Source organism: Hemiscyllium ocellatum, chromosome 6, assembly GCF_020745735.1.
Source record: "Hemiscyllium ocellatum isolate sHemOce1 chromosome 6, sHemOce1.pat.X.cur, whole genome shotgun sequence".
NCBI lineage: Eukaryota > Metazoa > Chordata > Chondrichthyes > Orectolobiformes > Hemiscylliidae > Hemiscyllium > Hemiscyllium ocellatum.
Window position 1 is genome coordinate 83,867,725 of NC_083406.1, and position 17,007 is coordinate 83,884,731.

Below are 17,007 nucleotides of genomic sequence, written 5' to 3' on the forward strand. Positions count from 1 at the left end.
TACATCCACGATACCAACCATGCCCTCCAATGACCATTCCCTTGCACTTCCCCAGCCCCAGTGCTTTATTTTCACTATGGATGTGCAGTCATTATACACGTCCATATCCCACAAGGATGGCCTCCAGGCCTTCTGCTTCTTCCTCTCCAACAGACCCATCCAGTCCCCCTCCACCAATACTCTCCTCCGCCTCACCGAACTGGTTCTCACCTTTAATAACTTTTCCTTTAACTCCTCCCATTTCTTCCAAATCAAGGGGGTGGCCATGGGTACCTGGATGGGCCTCAGCTACGCCTGCCTCTTTGTCGGCTATGTCGAACAGTCCCTCTTCAGTATCTACAAAGGCACTGTGCCTCAACTCTTCCGCCTTAACATCGATGACTACATCAGTGCAGCATCCCGTACCCAGGCTGAACTGGAGCAGTTCATCAACCTCACCCACTACTCCCACCCTGCCTTCAAATTCACTTGGTCCATTTCGGACACCTTTCTTGATCTCTGCATTTCTATCTCTGGTAACAGTCTCCAGACAGACGTTTACTACAAACCCACAGACTCCCATACCTACCTGGACTACACCTCCTCCCACCCAGTATCCTGGAAGAACTCCATCCCGTTTTCCCAATTCCTCTGCCTCTGCTGCATCTGCTCAGATGAGGAGATATTTCACTCCCAAACATCCTAGATGTCCGTCTATTTCGAACAATATACTTTTCCTCACTCTGTCATCCAGACAGCCCTCCACCATGCCACCTCCATTCCCCATTCCACTGCTCTAACCCCCTTCCAAATATAATAAAGACAGAGAACCCCTTGCCCTCACCTACCACCCCACCAGTCTCCGCATCCAACGCATCATCCTTTAACACTTCTGCCAACTCCAACTAGACCCCACCACTAAGAACATCTTCCTCTCCCCATCCCTCTGTGCCTTCCACAATGACCATTCCCTTCAACAGTTCTTGGTTTGTGGCACTCTCCCCATCAACCCCCCTGAACCCCCAGGTACCTTCCACTGCAACCGGAAATGATATAAAACCTGTCTGGACACCATCCCCCTCACCTCCATCCAGGACCCCAAACAATCCTTCCAGGTGAGACAGAGATTCACCTGTCTCTCTTTCAAACTAGTTTACTGCGTCAGGTGCTCCCTGTGTGGTTTTTAGATTAGATTACTTAGATTACTTACAGTGTGGAAACAGGCCCTTCGGCCCAACAAGTCCACACCGACCCGCCGAAGCGCAACCCACCCATACCCCTACATTATCCCTTACCCCTTACCACTACGGGCGATTTAGAATGGCCAATTCACCTGACCAGCACATCTTTGGACTGTGGGAGGAAACCGGAGCACCCGGAGGAAACCCACGCAGACACGGGGAGAACGTGCAAACTCCACACAGTCAGTCGCCTGAGTCGGGAATTGAACCCGGGTCTCCAGGTGCTGTGAGGCAGCAGTGCTAACCACTGTAGAAACCAAACATAAACTAAGGGAATGGTTCGCCGAGCACTTCAGCCAGGCCTGCGGGGGCCGACCGGACCTCCCAGTCACTGCCCATTTTAATTTCCCTTCCCACTTCCTTTCCAACATGACCCTCTTTGGCCTCCTCCATTGCCATAATGAATCAAACCGCAAACTGGAGGAACAACACCTCATCTTCCACCTGGGCAACCTACAGCCCGGAGGACTCAACATCGAGTTCTCCAATTTCAAATAACCTCTCTTCCCAACCTCCAACTCCCTTCCCAGTGCCTCCCCCTCTCTTCCACTCCTCCCAGCTGCCTACTGGATTCATTCCTCCCATTGATTATATCCTCTACATGTCTTCACCTATCCCCACTTCACCACCTTGCCCTCACCACCCCTTTATCTGTCGCTCCCCTCAAACCCATCCCCAATCCTGAATAAGGGTTACACCCAAAGCATCGACTTCTCCATCTTCTGATGATGCCTGGCTTGCTGTATTCTTCCAGCCTCCTGCCTGTCTACTTTCTTTCAAAGCAAGGATTTGGCCAAATGACAATTGTCCCTGACTCCTGCTATCTGCCTGCAAGATGACAACCCACCCATTCTTTACTCAAAAACATAAGCAGATTTCTGCACTCACTGTCAGCTGGAGAAATGACCTCGTGAACCTACAACGAGAGGGGAAAAAATAAAAGAAAATCTCTTAACTAATATGTAGTTAAAGCAAATGAAACATTATAAATATTCCAAATGATCTTTAAAAAATCCCCAAGAGAGGCCCAATCAAATTATTTTTCTCCTGATGCCTCGTTTTGTTATTTTTTTTGTTTCGAATATAACTGATGAGGTTCCAACAAAGCCACAATCCAATTGGATTTGGCTTCATTGTTCTATTCATCAACTGCATGTGTTAATTAGAGATTCAGTAATTAAATCACAAAAGAGTCCAATCCACAGAAGGTCTGGTACAAATTGACTGTTGCTTTCCTGGAACATTTCCCTTTGTACAATAAGGTTGAGCAAATGGCAATTGCATCAGATCTCAGCCAAATCCCTCATCCAGCTTAATCACTAGCTGAGAATTGGCTCAACTTTGGGTTTCTGTTTGACTTTTTCAAACAAACAGTATCTGAATCAATCTAAGCTTTTTTTCTCATATACAGATAAACTCAGGTATCAGCTCTATTGTTGATTCAATAATAAGAAAATCAAATTTGAAAATAAATGCAAATTCCCAGGCTGTGTTCTGAACTAACTCATAAAGCCAGGGTATCAGAAAGGTATTTTATACATAAAGTTTCACTTGTACAAATTAAAGAACGACTGAGACTTCTGTTGAATTAATTTTGAAGCATCAGTTATTATCGGTGGATTGATGAGAGAAGAACGCATGGACGTCATTGTGCATGATGCCTTGCAAGTCAGACATGGCCAATAGATGATAGTCCAGTATGTCTGCCATTACTTGCAATCATTTGACTTCAAATTCATTCAGACAGATCTGACAAAATGAATCTTATTGTGGCTTATTGGTGGTCGTGTCTTCCCAGATGTTGAGTTCAGTGTTTCAGGATTCAATTGCTGCCCTTCATTTTTTATTGGCATTTCATCTGCCCACATCCATCACAATATTGAACAGCAGCTCACCAACTTTGTGAATTCAAATGATAGGCCTGCAGGGGACATGAGAAGGTACATACTGAAACACTGAGCAAAGCCCAGAACAAAGCCCTTGTTACTGATGTCACAGATTAGAAGATTCTGAGATCTGGTCAATCTGCCTGATTCATTGTATTCCCAACCTTTATACAAAATTAAGTTAGAACAAAATCAGGTTAAGTTTTCTTCCCTGCCAAATTTCCCAGCTAATGTTCCGTACTGATGTGAATAAAGCCTCACCAAACTAACCTTCTGTATGATGTATCCTAGTAAATGTCATCATGTTCCTTTGGAATGGGCCTTATCTCCCATCATATGACCTTATCTACCGAGGATTAGCTGTCTACTACAGGCTTCCAGTTTCAGACAAATTTGAATAAAATGTGATGTCCAATGCTTAACCTTGCTAAGGGCTCTGAAAGGTCCATGGAATATGATTCCAACAATGGCATTGGGATTGCACCCACCAAGAATCTTCACCATTTAAGGGTCAGTGGAGATTCCCCATTTAGTATAGAACATGCATAGAACATAGAACGGTACAGCACAGGAATGGACCTTTTGGCTCATGATGTTGTGTAGAACATGATGCCAAATTAAATTAATCACTTTTGCCTCCCCTTGGTCCATGTCATTCCATTCCTTGCATATTCATGTACTTCTCTAAAAGTTCCTTAAATGCATGTCCCCCAATATTAGACATTTCAAAAATGTTCTGACAGTCAACGCTATTCGTGCATCTCATAATTTTGTAGACTTCTATCAAGTCTCCCCTCAGCCTCCACCACGCCAGAGAAAACAACGTAAGTTTTTCTCGCCTCTCCTTATGGTTTATATCGTTGAATCCAGGCAAAATCCTGGTAAACCTCTTTTACACCCTCTCCACATCCTTGCTTATTGGTGACCAGAATTGAGCACAGTAGTCTAAGTGTGGCCTAACCAAAGGCTTATAAAACTGTATAACTGATGCATACTGTTAGGAGCACAACCTGGAGCTTGAGGCTATAAAGTGCAGTGTGTTGAGTTGAGGTCCTGAGGACATGTATTATCATAATGGTGTATTTTCTATTTAGGGAGCCCTGAATGATGCAAAAGTCAGAGAAAATTGAAGAGCAAGTGACTCCATACTTCATTATTTCTACCAGTGTTTACATCCTGGGAACTTTGCCCATCCCATTGTAACCTTTGCCAAACTCAGACAATAATTATATTTTTGGATCTCATTAATATCATTGATGGCTGCAAATACAATTTCCTGGAAATGAAGCAAGTTTTCATGCTGCTACCACATGGTCTGAAATAGGCGTTCAACAGTTAATGTCCAATCGGATCGGCAGCCTGTAAGATGCATCCACAAATTTGCCATTTCAGTGAAGACACCAACAAAGTGAAAATTTCTGTCTAACACCTTCTGAATGGCAGGGGGAGAAATGAACATAAAACCCGAGAGAACCTGCATTTTCAAACAAACCAGCAGTCAAATAAAAATTAAGCACTGTCTATTTAATGATCTTAAATTTCATTAATGACAATGATGCTTAACACCAGCTTCGTTTACATGAAAGGTTGGTCTCAGATAAAATGGTGGCAGTCAGTAACAATGAGCTGAATTTTAGTCGGAGGATCAGATAAAAGGCCACAACTAGAATCTCTGTCCAATTCGATGGAAGGCTCCACAACTGGAAGGGACAATGTGTGTGTCTGAGTCTCAATGGAAGTGGCAAACCCACAAGTGATGTTGGGTACTGCCACAATTGGTGGGAGTCTGTGAGGGCACATCACTGGCAGAGGGAGCCTTTTTGTAGAATGCCCAGCTGTGCCTTTTTAAGGCCCAGCAGACATACCAGTCGGTTTTGCAAGATGGAAAATACCACTCTCCACCCTCAGCATGTTCCCCAGATGACAATTATTCCATTGATGGACTCCAGCTACAATTCATTTCTCACACACTGAATGAAGACTGACTTCAATTGACCAGATGGCTATGAGCTCAGAATCTCAGAAATGTTGCAGTGCAGCAGGAGTCTATTTGGCCCATCATGCTTGCACTGACTCTACAAACAAGCATCATCGCCTTGTGCCAATCTCCTGCTTCTCCCCCAAAACCGCTGCACATTATTTGTATCCAAATAATTAGCCCCTTCCCTCTTGATGCTTCAATTTGTCCCTGCCTCCACCACATTTCCAGGCAGTGCATTCCAAACTCTAACAACTCGCTGTGTGAAAATGTTTTCACTCACATCACTCTTGCTTCATTTGCACATCACTTTAAATTTATCCCCTTTCATTCTTGTTCCTTTTACGAGCGGGACCAGCTTCTTCCTATCAACAGTATCTTGCCCACTCAAGATTTTTTAAACCTCTATCAAATCTCCTTTTATTCCAGGGAAAACAGTCCCAACCTCTTCAATCTCTCCTCATGATTGAAATTTCCCGTTCCCGAGAACAGTTTTCTACTAAATTGCTTCTGCATTGTCTCAACTGCACTTGCATCTTCCCTATAGTGTGGTGCCCAGAACTATACACAACACTCCAGCAGGGATCTAAAAAGCTCCTTCTACAAGTTCAACATCACCTTCTTGCTCTTGTGGTCTTTGAGCTGCTGGGTCATGGTTAGTTTTCATCACATCATCTACCAACTTCACCTCATCTACCCCCTACCTATTTACTTTCAACTCCACCACTGAACTCCACTCCCTGAAGCGAGACCTTTGAAAATGGCTGCAGGGAGGAATGCACAGGCTGCCGGAATTTGCATGAATTTACTGTCGGGCTCGCATCCAAACCAGTGTCTGTCTCAGGATGAATAAGGGCCAACATGCCTGTAAATGCTGGTCTGAGCTGACTACAATCAGTTGCTTTCCTACTTCATTTGAAATTTCTCTGTGAGTCACCCTCAGAGAGCACGGAAATACAGTGAAGATGAACACAGCAGGAGTTTACTGAGGAGAACTCACGGATCTTAGCAGCACAAAATCTGACAATTAAGTTGTTTAACAGTTGGAATAACTTAGTTGCAAAAGTGAAGAGATTTAATCATGTTTGTCAAATTGTATGTGCTGAACACAGTAAACCATTATTCCCTTGTGGAGATGCAGAACTATAAATGGGCCTCACTCTGGGCCCTGTCTTCATTCGATTAACTTCTCAGGCAGTGAATCTTGTTGTGAAAATAGCAGAGGGGAGAATTATGTAGGCTTTGTGGATGGGAGGTCTGCTGGGACTCACCTGGCTTGAATATGTAATTCTAGGGCTTGCAGAATTGCCCAGCGCCCTGACAGTTGATTAGCTTCTGCATCGGGAAGCATTGTAACAGATGTTGCCTGCTGTTAGTGTTGATAAATAGACCATGTCAACAAAATTTTAATCTCCCAGCGTAACTCAAAGCTTTTATTAATGGAATGCCCTGGGAATTCTATGCCTGATGCATTATACATTATGGGTGTTCTTTTCTTCCTGACAGTCACCTGCAGTTGATTTCTCTTTTATTAAGAAGTTATTTTGCCAGTTTCCTGACACTGATGGATCTGTCTGTGTGATGACCTTTCATTACAAAGCAGGGGGCTTGTTAGCACAGCTGGTTTGCAATACAGAATGATGCCAACAGTGAGGGTGTAATTCCTGCACTAGTTGAGGTTACTGTGAAGGTGCCATCTTCTCAATCTCACCCCATACGTTAGGCTACCACCAGTCCTGTCCAGTGACAGAGTAGGACTATGGTGACTTTGCCTTTTATTTCTAACAAATGAAACAGAACTTGAATGACATCCACCGCCTTTTTACAAGTGAACCTTATTTAGACACTCAGTTTGTCCATTTTACAATCTCCAAGACTTGTCAAAAATTAGGTATTTTTATTTGGTTATGGAATGTAACTAATTTCCCTTCTCTCCCTCTCCCAGCAGATGGTACGGGAACAATACCTGACAACACAAGGCTGCAGCCTACAGAGGCCAGAGAACCAATATGTCTACAAGATTGGGATCTATGGCTGGAGGAAGCGCTGCCTTTATTTATTTGTGCTGCTGCTCCTCATCATCTTGGTTGTGAATTTTGCATTAACCATCTGGATTCTGAAAGTGATGTGGTTTTCTACAGTAAGTGTTACCTCGGATTTCTAGCATCCATTTGTTTTATTTTGAATGCGCTTCTTGACAATGCTTTGTTAAACGGACGATTAGAAATTTTTCATCTTTTTCTCTTTATCGTTTTCTGCTCCCTTCCTAATTCTATCGTGTGTCCATCACCATCTCCTTCATTCTCCATATTCTCTCATTCATTTTCATTCGGTGAGATTCGATTGTTCTTGATGGTTTCTCATTTTTACAACTGATTAGATTATAAATTGCACAATCAGATTACAACGATGATTGCAAATGTCAGCTGCTCAAGTCACAAGCTTTTACCGCTGGACGAACTGCAGCTTCAGACACATTAGTTGTGTCTTTACGCGTACAGAAGACACATGCAATAAAGGTGAATATAGAATGACCTGAAGGATGTAGATGATAATTAAGAAGAATATTATTGCGTTTTAGAGGTTATTCTTATAACTTTAACAAGTGATGGATGTAAAAATGTTCTTGAGCATCATTTACAAGGTCTTCTGAATGGCTTATTTTATATATATATATAATTCAATAAATAATAAATGATTCAGCAGAATTGTTATTCTAGCAATACAGCACGGTGCTGCCAAATCCTTGACCCAATAACAGATTAGCAATAACAAAAGCTAGACTCATTTTAGGTACCTTAATGGTTTTTCTTTTTCAAATACTGGATGTGAAGTCAAACTACTTGAGATCACTTACTTGTCCGGGAGCTTCTGGGAGTTGACAGGTTGTCATTTTCATCACATGCAACACGAATATTAACTCAAAGCTACCAGGAACTTTTTAGCTGAAGTGTGATGGCTGTATCTTAATACATGGTCTGTTTTATAAATGGCAGTACATTTCTCACGAGGCCATGCCTGTGAAAGTTGGATTGAAGCCAGAAGATGCCATAACTGGGAGGATTAGTGTTCAAATCACCCTAAGGACCCACAGAGTACGGCAACGATCTTCTAGACTACTGAAGAATACCTTAGGCTTTCATTGCTTTAATTACACTCTTCCCTATCACCGGACCTCCCATGGACCTTTGTTCTTCTGGTCTTGCCAGCTCTTGGCAGATGACCTCATGGTCATTTGGATCAATCTCACTTTCTAATGCACAAGTTCAGAATTAAATTTTCTAGATGAATAGCAGTGTCCAAGAAATTTTACCCAAGTTGAGAAGTCCTGTTTATTTCAGTCAAAAAATGTTCTGGGACTAAAAGGAACTATTACACCTGATTGGCAATTCATGACTTTGTGGGATTTTGTTAATGTCAACAAGACCATTTCTTCTATAAAATGGATCATAAAGGTTATGTTGAACAATGTTTGAGTACCTGCAGCAGTCTGGCTGAGTTGATGGACTTTTCAAAAAGAGGTGATACTTATTCAGATCCCAGATCCCTGAAACTACTTAATAAAGCACCAATTTCCATATGTGACAGTGCCTGGCAGACCTCCAGACAATCTGTGTTGGGTCATTTGAAAGAAATATCTCCTGCAAAGTGTGTCTGTATAAATTGTATCACAAGAGAAGATCTCAGAATCCATTCCATTTATCAAACAGATAATATTTATTGTTGGAAAGCCAGATGTCAGCCAAGCAGCTGAACACTAGCAATGATTCACAGTCTTATTGTTCCTCACTACATGAGCTATCTCATTGAATCCTACTCTTTGGCTTACTCCCCATGTCCTCTGATTTTTTTTAATTCTCTCTCAAACTGGCTTTTTGTTTTTTTTAATAGAATTTGTGATCACTGCTACACAAAGGATTGAGATACAGAATTCACTTTACTCAACCAAGTGACATTTCTTTTCCAATCTTCCATCTAATTAATTCTGTCATCATACCACTTACCTGCTGTTGGCCACTGGCCCCATGCTTTGATGGTCCAGTTTCAATTAACTGTAATCTGTGAGCTGTCTGTATGATCCACGTGTCAGTAGGCAGCACAGCAACATGGAAGGGCAGGAAGTCAAACAGGTCAGCCATACAGCACATGCCTGCAGCACTGTTTTAAAGGAGAGCGATGGGCTGATTTGATGATGTAGACGAGGAATGACAAAGAATTACTGCCAGCAAAGAGCAGGAAGACTTATCCTGCTCAGCTACAAGTGTAGAAAATGCAATATAGTCTGACTTTCTTCTTGTCAGATCTCATTCCCACAAATCTTTTAAGACTTGATAGTTCTGTTTTTGTCCCCAACTCCTTGCATTATGATGAGATTGCATGGCATGGTGTAGAACAGCCTGTCTCTAGCCAAGCAATCATAAGCTCAGTTACAAATATGTGATGTCACAGTGGCTCAGTGGCCCAGGGACCATGGTTTGATTCCGGCCTCAGGTGACTGTGTGGAATTTGCACATTCTCCCCGTGTCTGCGTTTGCTCCAGTTTCCTCCCACAATCCAAAGATGTGCAGGGTAGGTGGATTAGTTATACTAAAGTTTTAGTGTTTAGGGATGTGTAGATTAGGTACATTAGTCAGGTGTAAATGTAGAGTGGTAGGGGAATGGGTGTGGGTAGGTTACTCTTTGGAGGGTCGGTGAGGACCTGTTGGGCCGAATGGCCTGTTTCCACACTGTAGTGATTCTAAAAAAGATCCAGTCAAAGTTCATTTGAAAACCTCGGCAGCAAAGCCTCTGGAACCTTGTAGTAGGCCAGTTCTTGTCTTCTTGGCCTTGCTTCAACCCCATCAGTGAATTAGAGCTGATCGAATGACCAGAATAAGGACATGTTCCTCTCACCGTAGATTCCTCTCAAAATAGATTCCTCTCACAATAGATCTGTCTCACCGTAGATTCCTCTCACCATAGATTCCTCTCACCGTAGATTCCTCTCACCGTAGATTCCTCTCACCGTATATTTCACAAGGAAGATATTTTGCCTCTGCCAATAATTGTAATAATGGTTCACTAATTGGAGCTATGCTTTGAATCTTGTATATAATTATGGTACACTATATTGCAGGAAGGTTTGTTGGAAGCCAAGCTGGAATTTATTCCTTCTGCTAGAAATGTCAGAGCTGTGAAACTGCACTGTAAAAGTCTCAATCCTGCCACTTGAATATACAATTGAGGCCAACCTCCTGTTTGCAGTGCAGCATTATTGTAACTCTTAGGTTTTGCAAAAGACATATGCCCATCAACTTTCTCAAGTGATTGTACAAGATTCCATGCATCATATTAAAAAGAACAGACAATTGTTATAACCAACAGTTATCCCTCTATCATTATAACTAAATCAGACTATCTAGCTATTTGACTATTGCTGTATGCAGGAACTTACTCTGCGTAAATTGGATGCTACATACTGTGTTACAAAAATGACAACAATGCTGTAATGGCCATAATAAGTTTTGGGACATGCTTAAATTTGGGAAAGTGCGCCATCTATGTCAGATATTGCTTTCCTCTTTTTCCCTGCATTGCCACAATAGAATTTAAATAGTTCCTTTAATGTCGCCCTGCAGTACTTTACAGTGTTACCAAACAAACGCTGACAAGGGTGGCACAGTGTGTAGTGCTTCTGCCTCACTGCATCAGGGAATTGAGTTCAATTCCAGCCTTGGGCAACTGTCTGTGTAGAGTTTGCACAGTCTCCCTATGTCTGTGTGTCTTTCCTGCAAGTTTCCTCCCACCATCACAAAGATGGGGTATCACAGTGGCTCAGTGGTTAGCACTGCTGCCTCACAGTTTCGAACCTGGTTTCGATTCCTGCCTTGGGTGACTGTCTGTGTGGGGCTTGCACATTCTCCCTGTGTCTGCGTGGGTTTCCTCCCACAATCCAAAGGTGTGCAGGCCAGGTGAATTGGCCATGTTAAATTGCCCATAGTGTTCAGGGGTAAGTCAGGGCATTAGTCAGGGGTAAATATGGGTAGTGGAATGGGTCACTTTTTGGAGGGTCAGTGTGGAATTGTTGGGCCAAAGGGCCTGTTTCCATACTCTTGGGAATTTAATCTTAAATGTGCAGGTTAGGTGGATTAGCCATGGGATATCATAGAATCCCTACAATATGGAAACAGGCCATTCGGTCCAACAAGCCCACACTGACCCTCCAAAGAGTAATTCACCCTGACCCATTCCCACACCCCATATTTATCCCTGATTGATGCACCAAATCTTCACATCCCTGAACACTGTGGGCAATTTAGCATGGCTGATTCTCCTAACCTGCACATCTTTGAATTGTGGGTGGAAACCCAGGCAAAATGGGAAGAATGTACAAACTCCACACAGACAGTTGCCTAAGACTGGAATCAAACACAGGTCCCTGGCACTGTGAGGCAGCAGTGCCAACCACTGACCATCCATGCCGCCCCAAATGCAGGGTTTCCAGGTAGGGGAGTGGGATGCTGTTCCGAGAGTCAGTGTGGACTCGACGGGCTGAGTGACCTGCTTCCACACTATAGGGATTCAAAACAGTTACATAAAGAGATTTGAGGACACATAAATTAGAGATTGGCAAGAAATGCTAGCTTAACCAATGATATTAACAACCTGTGACCAAATTTAAAGGAAAAGAATTTGATGAAGGAAGTGTTAAAGGGAAGGGATAATGAGGCAGAAAACAGATAGATTTAAGAAAGAAATTCCAGGCCTTGGAGCCTAGTCTGCTGACAGCCTCGTCACTAAGGTGAACAGATTAAAAATGGGAATGAGAAACAGCCAAACTGGCTGTTTTGTGCACATGAGAAAGTGAGGACTGCAGATGCTGGAGATCAAAGCTGAAAATGTGTTGCTGGAAAAGCACAGGTCAGGCAGCATCCAAGGAGCCTGAAGAAGGGCTATGCCCGAAACATCGACCCTCCTGCTCCTTGGATATTGCCTGACCTGCTGCACTTTTCCAGCAACACATTTTCTGTTTTGTGCACATGAGTCAGGCCAGAGGATTTCCTGCTCTGACATTTCATTCATTTTCCCCAATAGAACTGTTGATGTTTTCACTGAAATTCACCTCCAGGCTCCATAACTGCTATATTTGGAAATGATTTTAGTTCACTGAGTGACCACCAATCCTCTTGCTGATCCAACACTTCACAGAAGAATTCCTGGAGGCAACTCCACAAACAAAGGAAGCCACTTTACTGAGAACAGGAGAGAGGCACCAACTAGCGGTGGGTCAGGTTTTATCACTGACCACAAGCTGCTGACCTTGATAAAATCCAACTGCCCTTGCCGCTCTCATTTCCTAGAGGTTTTTGATTAGATTCCCTACAGTGTGGAAACAGGCCCTTGGGCCCAACCAATCCACACCGACCCTCTGAAGAGTAACCCGCCCAGACGCATTTCCCTCTGACGAATGCACCCAACATTATGGGCAATTTAGCAAGGCCAATTCAACTGACCAGCACATCTTTGTGACTGTGGGAGGAAACCGGAGCACCTGGAGGAAATCCATGCAGACATGGGAAGAATGTGCAAACTCCACACAGTCACCCGAGTCTGGAATCGAACCTGGGACCCTGGTGCTGTGAGGCAGCAGCGCTAGCCACCGTGCCGCCCATAACAGTTCTAATAGCTAACTTTGGAATTGAGTTTCAATACTAAGCCTAGGCAGGTTTAATATTCTACCATACAGTATGCAATTATGTTTTTATTTGTGAGAGAATAGTTACCAGGCCCCATCCCTTGCACACGTTGTAAGCTCTATTTCAAATGGCAGCATGGTGGGTCAGTAGTTAGCATTGCTGCCTCACAGTGCCAGGACCTGGGTTCGATTCCCTCCTCGAAAGACTGTCTGTGTGGAGTTTGCACATTCTTCCTGTGTCTGCGGGTGTTTTCTCCAGGTCCTCCAGTTTCCTCCCACAGTCCAAAGATGTGCAGGTTAGGTGAATTGGCCACCCTAAACTGCCCATAGTGTTCGGGAATGTGTAGATTAGGTGCATTAGTAAGGGGTAAATGTATGGGGGTCACTCTTCGGAGGGGGGGGTTCGGTGTAGATCTGTTGAGCCAAAATGGCATGTTTCTACACAGTAGGGATTCTATGAATAGGCCAGCAAAAATAAAAATGGAGCTGTACCTCACATTGTTTGCTAAGTGTGAGTGGCAATGAGCTTTTAATGGAGAGTTTCCCGCCACGAGGTGTAGTGAGATTTCTCACCATTACTCACTATCATTAACAAGCCACCCAAACGTGTATTCAAGAGACATCAGCTGGGCTGCACAGGAGTTTGGAGTGGGAAAGGAAAGATCCAATTGTCGTGGTCCACATGGATAACAATGGCATAGATAGAAAAAAGAAAGAGGTCCCGCTGAGGGAATATGAGCATCCAGAGGCTGAATTAAAAAGCAACCCAAAGGCAATAATCTCTGGATGATGATCTGAGTCACACATTATTTGGTGCAGGGTCAACAAAATTAAAGAGGTAAATGCATGATTCAAAGATTGGTGTGGGAGAAATGGATTTGAATTCATGGGACATTGTCACTAGCACTAAGAAGAGAAGGAGCTGTTGCACTATCATAGCTTCCAGATAAAGCATGCTGGGACCAGAGGCTTAGCGAATCACATAACTAGGGCTGTGGATTGGATTTTAAACTAAATCATCGGGATGGAGGGTTCAGTTGCATGGAAAATTATGAAAAATGTTAAAATGGAGGAGGGCTAAGCAGAAGTTATTAAAGTTTCCAGAACAAGTAATGGAACTGAAAATATGGCAAGAATCTAACTTCAGCCCATGGCAGATAGGGGAAGGGGGGAGGTCAATACAGACTGAGGGTGTGGTCCTTAAATGCAGGAGTATACAAAACAAGCTAAATATGCTTGTAGCGCAGACCACGTTTGGCAGGTATGAAATTATGGGTATCACTGAGACGTGATTGTAAGGGGATCAGGACTGGGAACTAAATAACCAAGGATACACATCATATTAATAAGACAGGCAGATAGGTAGGGTTGCCTCAATAGTATGAAATGAAATTAGATCAGTAGCAAGGGTTGGCATAGAGTCGGAAGTCATAGAATCTGTGTGAGTAGAGTTGAGGAACCACAAAGGAAAAAAGACCATGATGAAAGTTGTGTACAGGCCTCCTAGCATCATGTGGAGAAGAAAATAAATCAGGAGGTACAAAAGGCATATGAGAAAAGTACTATTACAACCAAATCATGGTGAACTTAATATGCAGGTAGACTGTCAAAATCAGATTGATTGTGGACCTTAATAAAAGGAATTTGTGGAATGTCTATGTGATGTTATTTGGAACATCTTGTGGTACAGATCACTAAGGAACAGGCAATTTTGGATTTGATGATGTGTAATGAGGGAAACTTGATTAGGAAGCTTGAGGTGAAGGATTTGACAGAAAAAAGAAGTTAAAGACTGGTCAAGGGTTACAGGGGGGTGGACAGGAAGATCGAATCATCAAGTTGATCAGCCATGATCTTATCAAATACTGGAGCAAGTACAAGGGACTGAAAAGCCTCACTGGCTCATAGTTTGTACATTTTTCATTTGTGATATATTTAATTAGAGTTAGGAAACAAGATAGCAGTAACACTACACTGCAGATCATATTCTATCAACCATCAGTCAGTAAGAAAGATATAGAAAACAAATTTGCAAGAAGGTTACAAAATGATACAAAAACTGCAAAATAAGACTATTGTAGTACTTTATTTAAAGTGTTACAAGGAGATTAGAAGCAAAGACACCTGGGAGTAAGTGTACACAAGTCTCTGAAAGTAGGCATGTTGTTATAAAAGTTACATCTAAGAATATTTGTTTTATAAATAGAAGAACAAATCACAAACATAAGAATGCTATTCTTAGTCTTTTTTAAGGTATTTGTTAGGTCTGGGGTAGATTATTGTGGACAGTTCTGGGAACCATATCTGAGGAAGGATGTCGAGGCCTCAGAGAGGGTGTGGAGAAGTTTCACTGAAATGATACCAAGGATGAGAAAGCTTGATTATGCTGGATGAGTGAATGGCTGTCTTAAAAGATGACAGATTTAGTAGACTTCTTCAAAATCTTGAAGGATTTTGATGGAATACATAAAGATGACTTGTTTCCAGAATAGCAGTGATGCAATGCATGCAACACAGAGGAGGAGGGGTCTCTCAGCAAGAGGCCATGTCCACCAAGTATCCTCAGGGATTAATTCCATTCCTTCAGCCGAAACCAGGAGCATTGTGTATTGCGACTCTGTTTTTCAAAAGACAAGAAACAGGCCAGACCAATTAACTGCCGTATCCTCAGGACAGGAGGATGAAATCACTGCCAATTTCAACAGCAAGTCTGGTTAAGGTGGGACTCAATGTTGTTAATCCCTCCAACACACATGGAAAGGGTTTCAACAATAAACTGCTGATAATCACTCAAGAAGGATGCTTTAGGGCTTGCAGCATCTGTGCAGCCAATATTCCTGCATGAGTCACTTGCCAGCCAGAAGGTAGAAAATGGGACGATTCAGCAGTTTATGATCTTTGAACTATGAAGCATGGCACAAATTATTGATATCAACAATACATTATGTTGATAAAAAACTCTGACTTTTAGCTGATGTAAATGTTGATAAACAATTGGTATGATCTTTGTTAATTATTTCACAGAGAGGTGTTATTGCTGATGAACCTTGGTACACCATGGAATTACTCTGCAGAATGGAAGTCATGGAGTCAGACAGCATGGAAACAGACCCTTTATTCCAACCAGTCCATTATAACCATAATCCCAAACTAAACTAATCTCACCTGCCTGTGCTTGGCCCATATCCCTCCAAACATTTCTTGATCATGTACTTATCCAAATGTCTTTTAAACATTGTAACTGTTCCTCCATCCACCATTTCCTCTTCCACACACAATCCACTCTCTGTGTAAAAATATTGCCTGTCATGTCCTTTTTAAATCTTTCTCCTCTCACCTTAAAAAGATGCCTCCTGCTCTTGAAATCCCCTCCCTATGGTAAAGATATCTGCTATTCCCCTTATCTATATGCCTTATGATTTTATATACCTCTATAAGTCATCCTCAACCTCCTACTCTCCAGTAAAAAAGGTCATTGAGTAATTGTCATTAAGTTGACCTAAAGTTCTGCATACAGATGATTCCTCATCTCAGCCAGGCTAACAGACAGCAAGTGTTTCCTACAGCAACTAAGGACATTGAAAGTAATTAAAAATGTTCTTATTCTGCTCTGCATTCATAATAGCCAATAATAAGTCCAAAGCTGTGGAAATAGTCTGCCTTCCTCTTTCAAGAATAGTGTAATACCATAAGTCCAAAAGGAGGGCAGAGATAATTTTATGAAATTGAAAGAAAAGTATGAGCTTGGGCTTCACTCATATTAACCTTCTAAAGATTATTCATTTAATTGGAAGCTCAGGCTCACATCAAGGTATTTTCTTTCTGTAAGGTAAAAGAATTTATGAACAGTTTGAAATATACATTTCCCTGTTAACGCACCAAATCTCTCATTGATGGAGTGTGGGCAACTTAAAAAGTTGCCAGGAATACCAATAATGAATGAATAATGGACATAAATTCAATCAAATTGTGACTGTTTTTCAAAGATGCCATTAACAAATGACAAAATGTCAGAAGAATGGCCAAATTAATTGCTCAAATAAATTATTCACATTTTTTTTTGGCTGTTATTTTTCTTCTCCACTTCAATTATTATGTAAAGGAAGAAATCAGACTTATTCCTCTTACTTTGGCTGCTTGATGGTACAAACATTTAATGTTTCAAACAAGCCTTTCCCCAAGACTAGATATCCGGGAATTGCCTGCTTAGCAGGGAGAGAGTTCAGAAAGGTGACTGGGGGTTCAGTG

At 42.3% G+C, this 17,007-nt stretch overlaps 1 protein-coding gene across 6 annotated transcripts in view; it reads left to right on the plus strand.

The window, feature by feature from the left end:
• Positions 1-17,007, plus strand: part of sgcg (sarcoglycan, gamma) — a 644,218-nt gene that overhangs the window by 289,559 nt on the left and 337,652 nt on the right. For 4 of the 6 annotated variants that reach the window (XM_060826730.1, XM_060826734.1, XM_060826735.1 and 1 more), the window contains one exon: positions 7,033-7,224. In XM_060826730.1, coding sequence (XP_060682713.1) covers positions 7,033-7,224 — 192 coding nt within the window. Of the gene's footprint in view, positions 1-7,029; positions 7,225-17,007 lie in introns of all 6 variants that reach the window. The other 2 variants (XM_060826731.1, XM_060826729.1) reach the window with 1 other exon arrangement.